Raw genomic sequence first — 9,110 nt, 5'->3', positions numbered from 1 at the left:
CTGGCTCTAGTAGAAAGCGTCGAAAGTTGAGTCGCCACTGCGACCGGTGCCAGGCCATTGCGTGTGAAGCTTCGCCTGTGGCCATTGGCTGTCGTTGTTTGCTACGTCGGTGAAATTATCAGAGACAGAGTGCTCGACAGCGTTCCCAGGACCGCTAGCCCGTTGCTACGTCAGCAGGTAGGAGAAAGCGGATGCTTGGCTGGTGGCCACCAGTGTTGTATAAGCTTCTGCTTTATCTCATCTCGCCTTTGCCTGTATTCTTAACTCAAAACACTCAACAACTCATTGCCATCACCCGTCATCTTCGAACCAACAAAAGCCTTCTAAGCAGCACGTTTTGTCCCCTTTCGCTAACTGAACTCGAGCGCCCAAAATCATGGTATGGATAGTACGCATGAGAGGAGCCTTCCAAATGCTGACAATGTCATGCAGATTACTATTCTTGACTGCCCAGCAGAGATCGTTTGGATCATAGCCAGCTCCTTGCAGGGAAGCGATATTTCTGCTCTTGCTCGTACACATTCAACGCTCTATCCCAAGCTACGCCTAGCACTGATAAAATATAATATTTGGCATCCAAAAGGTTCTGCGCTTCATTGGGCCGCCAAAACCAACAATCGCCCCTTTGCAAAGACCTTGCTTTCCTACCGAGCCACGTAGATGCGATGGTCGATAATTTTTCTCCTCTCATGACAGCCGCAAAACATGGTTCAGACCTGGTTACCATATTTTTCTGCGTAAGAGAGAGCCGCGCGTGAATACGAGAAACGCGAACGGCCTGTGTGCTCCGTGGTACGGCGTGGAGAAAGGGTCATTTGCGGTCGTGAACCGGCTCCTTCAATACTCTCGTGTTAAGACTGATCTTCCAAATTGCCAGGGCTAAACAGCGCTCTGGCTTGCTGTCTACCGAGGCAACAGAGAACTGGCAAGCCTACTACTCTCAAGAGGCGCCAACCCCGATATCAAGAACATCGACAGTTCCTCGCCATGGATTGAAGCATACAGCAGCAATAAGAACTCCATCAAAGATCTGCTCCTAGATTTCATGTTCGCTTAGTCCCCCGAGAGGACTTCAAAGGATGCGGATTTGCCCGAACGAGGCCAGGACAGTTATCTCACGGACAAGGCCACGTTCGGCTACCAACGAAGCGTGTGAGATTTGCCCGTGTCTGACGATATTTTCCGACCGGAACGGCTCACTGGCTGTCTTTTGTGTTATCTTATTCAATTCGAGAACGAGAATTAATAACACAAGACACAATACGATGCGCATATTTGATTTGTAGATTGACTAATCATCACCTGTTGCCTTCACTCAATCGTACAATCTCAATAAGCTGCTTACCTTCATACATGTGTATTTGAATTCAATCGAAGTGTACAGCGCACATTGAGAGCAGGGCGAAGGCAGTGATCGGGGCAAATCTATTGAGGTTAAGAGGGGCCAGAAGTATATGGCGATATCCGGCGGTAACAGTAATCGTAGTGAGTACCTTGCTAGTCAGTGAACGTGGATGATGTTTGGCTGTACCAAAAAAGATACCCCTAGCGATCCCCTCAGATGGAGCTGCAAATTGTCTCCAATTTCTGCAATATCTGCCGCAGAACGAAACATACCCGATTGTAATATGTCGCCGGCCAGCTGACAACAGGAACTGATGTCGTCCGCAACCACGCATCACGACGTTCATATGCGCTTGAACTGCTGTAATATGAGGCTGGTGCAGACCAGCAACATAGCCGCACCACCGGAATTAATCCTGAGTTGTCTATACAAAGAATCAAGTTGATTGAAAATCAGCTTGATCCTCTTGTCATATATATAGCCTCATGTTTCCTTCTCAACGAACAATAAAATTAATTCCTCTGAATTAGATCATGGACGATTCTAGATTATGATAAGCAGTCTTGTTGGCCGCGTTCACCAGCATCTTCAATTCGCCCTCATCCCCCAATTGCTCGGACGGTTTGCTCTGATTGGTCAGCAGGTGACTCAAAAGGGCTTGGCGGTCAAGGCTTACGCGTAGTAGCATCTCCGGTGAATTGCATCTCTTCAACTCGTCAGGCAGACTCTTTACTTCGGCACTCCATGGGTATTGCGAAGGATTCTTCATGATCAGTCTCTCCACCACCTCCGCCACAGCAAACAGTTCCATTGTGGCTGCGTCCATCTCGGCTGCATCGATCTTGCAACTTTGTTCCACTCCCGCTGCCACATGGCTAATTGTCAGAATCTCATGCTCACGTGATCCCGCCAGTTATGCTCAGATATCCACTCACCGACCCTGACACCACCGAACTCCGTGAGTAACAAAGTACCAGCACTCAAGACGGCGAATGCTCTCCCCTGGTAGGGGTCGGCACGAATAACGAATATATTCGTATTCGTTACAAATATTCGCAATTCGCATTCGTATTCGCAGACATTTTGCACGACGAATGCGAATGCGAATAAATTTTCTATTCGCCGCGAATATTCGCAAGTTCGGTCACGTGGCAAAAGAATAACTAGTGAGCAGTCACAGCCCAAGTGACAAGACTTCACTTGATGTTCCGTGCCTTGCGAACAATGATCCACAGAGGCTTTATACTACTATATCCTTCGAAGCAAAGCAGCGGCTGGTTGGGAATACCAGCAAGACGCTCTAGGATTTTTCACTGGGTGTTCTCTGAACTATATATATCTCTCAACAGCATCACTTTCCGCATTGTCCCACCTTTTAGAGAATGTCGACGTACTCCTAACAGATCCCTACCACGGCTAAACAACCTCTCTACTGCGACTTCAGCCGCCGGAATGGCAAGGTAATCCCTGGCTGCAGCTGCCATCCGCGGATACTCATCGTTGTGCGTCCTCCACCAGCCAAATAACCAATCTTCATCCTTTGTTACAGATTCATCAACAGTCACCACACCTTCCTCAAAGTAGCGGTCAATATCTGAACGCTGGATCACTTGTGGTTGCAGCTTCTGCAGAACACGAGCCTCCAGACTTTGCCGCTTGTTGTCCTGGTTAATCTTTGACGTTGATTGCTCCAGTGATGATTTCGATGGGTATTGCTCATGCAAGGTATCCTTGATGGATCGAATAACCTTTGGCGCCGTCACCTGCCCGAGCTCCTTATCCAACAAGAGGGTTTTGAAGCGTGGGTCAAGGACAAGAGCTATATAATAAGCATCTTGGGCGTCCATCAGTTCATAATATTTCTTGTATTTCTTCATCCCCGCGGAGATGGCGGAGGTAATGTCAGAGCTAAGCCCCGAAAAGTCGCCTTGTGCAGAAGCTGCATCTTCGAGCATGTCATTCAGTTCGTAATAGATGGGAATGGCTAGGCTGATCTGGGATTTCCGCCGGGAAACCAGTTGAGTGAACTCATCGAACTTGGAGAGGATCATTTCGAGCTGTTGCAGCTGCAACCAGTCGTCAGCTGAAAATGGCGGAAACTGGTTCTGATGCTCTATCCACATCCGGATCTGTGCTTTGGCTTGCAAGGCTCCCTGGACCATACGGTATGTGGAGTTCCAGCGGGTTTCCACGTCATACTCGATGAACTTGTCGTTCAAGCCATTTGCTTGGCAAGTCACTTTCCACTGCTGTCGTCGTTGAGGTGTCCTCAATATCCAGAGAGTCATGATCCGAATCCGGGCTAACGCAGACTGCCGTCCGATTTTCTTATTTCCCTGTAAGAGATCACAGGCTTCAATGGCAGACTTGTGATCTCCAGATTTCATCCTCGAGAGGATGTCGCGGACAATGAGATTGAGGACATGTGCAAGACACCGGATGTAGCTGTCAATACCTTGAAATCGGAGACGTCCTTTATCGGGCAATTTGGAATCCTCCGAGTTGTACTTTTCCAACAGGTGAAAATACAGCTCAGACACCAGCGTTTCATTATTCGACGCATTATCAGCTGTGATTGTGAGCAGCTTCTCCTCAATCCGAAGCTCGACAAGCATCTTCTGCAGAGTCTCCGCCATATTTTCTCCACTGTGGGATCCAGCAAGTTCGCTGAACTCCAGGACTCGTTCTTGATATTTGAAGTCGGTGGACACCCAGTGACCGATAACTCCCAGAATGGCTTTATGGTTCTTGCTTGTCCAGACATCCAAGGAAAGCGCAATTGTGGAGCATGTCCGTGCTAGTTCATCGATCAACTGGACCCGACAGCGATCAAAATCTGCGTCAATGCGGCGGGCAACTGTTCGAGAAGAGAAAGGAAGAGGAGCGTCCGGCAAGTCCTTGAATATCTGTTGGAACGCAGGGGACTCAATTGCCGTAAATGCCACATCATCTGTCACAACCCATCGAAGTATGTTCTGTTCCAACAGGGCTCTAGTATCATGCTCGGCTCGGGACTGGAATATTGAAGCAATTGAGTGCTGTTTCGTCTCGCTGGAACCCTCGCCCAGGTCCTCTGGACCGGACTTTTCGAAAATGTTGTGTTTGGCTAGGTGCGTCTTCATGTTGGTCGTAGATGTTGCCCTTGCCGAATCTGTGGTTTTCCAGCCACAATGAATGCATTGAATCTCTCGATCCTCAAGCAGCTGTCGGCTTCGCCTGGGCCGCCATTGCTTGCCCGGAAGAGGACTAACTCGAAATTGATTCCAAAGCCATTGATTCAGTGGCTTAATGCGGGCTTTTCTGTGCGATTTGTATGGCCGTATGGCCTCTGTAAAGCATCTAGAGCTCCCTGGTGGAACAGATTCCGACGGAGTAGGTAGATTGAGATGCAGCTGGCTGGCGGAGTCTTCAGGACCAATCGATTCTAAGCGACCAGGTGGCGAATCCAGTCGGGATTTCTTTCTGATATGATCTTCAATATCGTCTTCGTCACTTCCACCATTTAAGAAGTGGTAGTCTATTCTCTGAGACCGTTGGGGGCGTGGTGGCAATTCAACAGATGAGCTGCCGGAGCCATCATTGTTTGAAGCTGGCAATTCAGCACCAGACATTCTGAGCTCTATTACCGTCATCGAAACACGTCCTTGAAATAAACTTGTCAGATTCGGACGCGACTTGTCACTTGGATAAACAAACTGCACGTGATATACTTTTTCCTATTGGGTGGGAGTTAGTTTTGGTGACGGGGCAATATTTGTACGAATATTCGTACGAATATTGGCCTTGCGAATACGAATATTCGTAGAGGTCTGTGATCTACGAATGCGAATGCGAATATCTCAAAATGTTACGAATATGTATTCGTGCCGACCCCTATCCCCTGGCCGCGCAGATATTGAATTCCTTCGAGGACCTATCGGGCATGAGCATCGTTTGGTTTTTCATGTCCACCCTTGAGAGTAGTACGTACCGGCCGAACAATTGCAGTAATCTGACACACAGTGATAGTGCACCTTGATGCGAGGATGTGACTCACCGAGAGCTCTACTGGCTCCCAGACCAGAAATACCTGCTCCTCCCAACAATAGCACGCGCGTATTATCAATCCTTTTGACCCTGGAACCATGCTTATTTGGTCGAGCTTGGATCACCCGAAATTTGGGGGGCGACGGTGGGGGAGAGGAAGTGAGCGCGGGTGGCGCTGCCAAGAAAGGTGCTGGAGGAGGTTGTTCGTAGACGAAGTCGCAGTTTTCATAGGAGGTAGCAAGAAACCTATTCTCCACTACCGGAGGGTACCCTGAATAGGTAATGTTGTGAGGTGTATGAACTTGGGTAACGCATCTGACCAAATGAGAACTGATCTTGGGTCCGATGTTGATCCGGAGTGGAGGCTTTGAATGGAGCCGCGACTTTCCCCAAGTATATTGGAAAGGACCTCACAGTGCTGCCCAACAATGAACTGTATATATGACGATGGCGATAATGAAAATGATGGTTCGACCTTGCCGGGGAGTAGGATGGGCCTTTACTATTGAGGATTCGGGGGAGGGGAATGGGGCTTCTTTCTCGCTCTCAGAGCATTGTACGAGTGAGAGCCTCTAACTACACATGAGTTTAGGCCCTCATGCTCTCATTTCTATTGGAAGATAGCGTAGATGAACCAAACTTTGATCTTGCCTGAAACAGTTGGCCCGAGGTAGCCGCAACTGGCGTCAATGTGGACCTGAAGCATAAGCAGTTCCATGAAACAGGTCATATGGCTGATCCTTGTCTACAGGGGCCCGCAGAACCTAGCAGATCTGTTGTTTCCACGTCCAGCCGCATGGACAACTTCTGAGTACATAAAATGCCAAGACATTCGTGGAAATTACTAGGGGTAATCTAACATTTAGGGCCATGATCGATCCATTCCCCTCATATTCTGACCTCTTTCATGATCTCATTCCCTCAGTGATAACTAGAGGGAACTATTCTTCAATTATATACACTCAAGTCCCTACTATCCGGCTTTCCGTGAAGAAAATTCAATTTTCAAAACGACATTACATGGCTGAAAGCCAGAACTAAGGAAGAAAATTCCAACGCAATCATGATTCAGACAATAGCTGGCAGTGTTGAACGGGCATCTAACTACACAGGCATCAAAACGCTCAGGTACCACCCCAAGTGTTCGATTATGGATAAAATGACTCTGTATGTTTGCTCATCTTATGAGATCCAGTCAAAATCCCTCTAGGTTGCTTCCAGACGGCTAACGCCAAACTTCCGAGAAAAGAACAGTTGAGCCAACCGTATCCGTATTCACAGGGCCGTAGAGCTCAGTGGAGACCATTTGAAAGTTGAAATCATGTTGCTAATGGTCATCTGTCTCCGCATGACCAGCACGCTACTCCAGCTCAGGACGCAGGAGTACGGTCCAGTTAACCCCTTCGATGTCATCAACAGAGCAGTACCACAGAGCAGAACCGCAGAACCGGTTCACCAGATGAGGCCCGAGTACAGCGGTTGCCAGCTACATGGAGCAAGCATGGCAGTCAGCTAAACTGACAGAGTGGTCATCTGTAATTCTGGAAATAAGCGAGTAGTCATCTTAGCCAGCGGTGATAGGGATAAAACACATGGTTCTTGAACAATATGTGAGAATTGAGGCTAGGTATGTGGAGCATACATAAAGCATAACAATGTAGTTCTTACTAGTTTTGCTATCCAAATATTTTGCTGTTGTTCAATTCTTCCCTTGTCATTGTGACCTTCTTGTCTTGTTGGAATGTTCAATGCGCATATTGAGAGCCTGTTGTATTTTCGGGCAACACTTTATCTTGTCAGGTGTTGCTCATTAAGGATCCAGACATGATGGGTACACACGTAGCTTTCTATCGTCCTTGAAGACTCTCCGAATACAGAAAATCCATGATAGGGTTTCTTTGTCTTTTTTGGTTATTTCGATTTTTCTCCAGGAAGTGCAAAAATCCCTAAAGCGAACATGACCGTGTTCTCCGTAGAATATGTAAAAGAGAACTCCTTTTATCTCTTTGAGATGTTAGTGAGTGTAAACATCAGCTTCCACACGCACATACCAGGGCCATGCAACTTGCCAGCACTCGCGTATCTGACGCTTTCCGGCCACCAGCTTGGTCTCTCCACATATGCTGACCATTTAGCGTTTCTCATGATAGCAGCCCACTTATAAAGAAGGTCTCGACACATTCTTGCCCTGAGGCTGTTGAAGCCAGCTTGGTAAAGTTCTTTCAGTGTTCGAGGGGGTGAGAGTGACGTTCGCGAGCGCACTCGGCGAAAGAGCGCCAGCATTGCCTGCTCTGCTATGATGGTATCCTTCCCCTTAGCGTTGCTGACTAGCTCTGAAGATATATTATCAGTATTGCTTTTGACAGATCCCGGGCTACATACCATTTCCACTGTTTTTGATTTCCGTATGCTCCGCAGCATTTGCACCAGAAATTGCGAGGCCGTCGGTATGATTTACCACAGCCAAAGTAGTACGCAATATTGGATCGAACTTCGAAAGGATATCTGGAATGAATTGCGAGAACTTGACTTGATGTGTAACCGGCTTTTCATCAAGACCAGTTATTGCGCCTGTTATCGAGAATGCTCTTCGCCATGTTAATAGACGGAAAAAATCCATAGAATGCAGACTCACACGCAGTTATTGCTGGTACCATTATTAGTTTGGAGTATCTCTGGCAACGGATTGAAAACATACTTATTCTGGAAAATTACCCTTAGCCACCCAACGGTCGGGTTTTCACTTAAGCACGTGGCAACGCATGACTGTTCCAGCAATTCGTGAATCACTCCGGATTTCCGATAAAGCTTTTGCTTTGTCAGTTCCACAAGGGCACTGCGTTCGGGATACCATCTGTTTATAAGCATGGTTTCACTCAGGGTAATCAAGTCACCTACTTCCACGTTCCCTCAACGAAGCTGAATCCTTGCCACTTCATATAGAAAGGAAACCCTTTCAAGTCTGCCCGAGGTCCATCATAGGCCGGGCTTGCATCGATAATCCGACAGAATATTTTGTCCTTAATATGAGACTCGTCCACGAGGCAGAGGGATCCCTCGTTCGTCGTGTTGGGGGTGCTAGAGGGTTGTTCGTGCGTTTGCTTAGTCGCTTCGGTGGGGGTGTGGTGTTGGGGCTCCGGTAGTTTGGTGTAATCTGTGGGTAGCGTTCTGGCGCTTCTGTGTTCTCCGCGATCAGAGACCGAGGGTGGAGTTGACGACTGGTATTCCGATGTCGAGATAACGGGAACATATTCATTCTGGAGTCTTCAAGCAGAAATATGTTAGTGGGCTACTGAGAACCGCTGTAGTGGGTGATATTCCCCCGGTCTCTAATCCTGACCTGTCTTTTGGGTATAAGACATGCGGGCACTCGCTGTATGCCTGCGAATCTTCACGGCATTGTCTTTTATTGATCTCATCGGCATTTGTGGGGCTTGGCTCAGGCCTGACAAAGCTCGCTGCAATAGTTTCACCGTTATCGGATTGGAGGGATAGGCATGACTGGACGTGCTGGTTTTGCAAATCGTTGCTAAAGCTGAGATTGCGACCCCCCTTTGATTGGTCCATGGGGTCGAATGCCCGCAATTTGTACCTGCTCGAGAGCATCGCAGGCAAGGGTATTCTCCAGATATTCTAGAACTGCAGGAAGTACAGGCCCTCACAGCATTCCCTGTGGTGGTCAGCACGGGCCCAGGGCATCTTCGTCGGTAGTTTCATACCAGTCTTTGTCGCCTTGTTG

At 48.0% G+C, this 9,110-nt stretch overlaps 1 protein-coding gene across 1 annotated transcript; it reads right to left on the bottom strand.

Moving 5' to 3' along the window:
• Positions 1 to 1,871: 1,871 nt before the first annotated feature.
• Positions 1,872 to 4,956, bottom strand: N7446_012242 (uncharacterized protein; the record flags this gene model as incomplete). The annotated part of the gene is made up of 4 exons (XM_058520984.1): positions 1,872 to 1,973; positions 2,022 to 2,209; positions 2,281 to 2,347; positions 2,740 to 4,956. The coding sequence occupies 4 exons, from the start codon at positions 4,954 to 4,956 to the stop codon at positions 1,872 to 1,874; spliced, it is 2,574 nt and encodes an 857-aa protein (XP_058366350.1).
• Positions 4,957 to 9,110: the final 4,154 nt, after the last annotated feature.

The sequence above is a fragment of the Penicillium canescens genome, assembly GCF_028828765.1.
Source record: "Penicillium canescens strain IBT 15451 chromosome Unknown utg000010l_segment0_segment0, whole genome shotgun sequence".
Lineage (NCBI taxonomy): Eukaryota > Fungi > Ascomycota > Eurotiomycetes > Eurotiales > Aspergillaceae > Penicillium > Penicillium canescens.
This window is presented reverse-complemented; position numbering and strand designations above follow the sequence as displayed.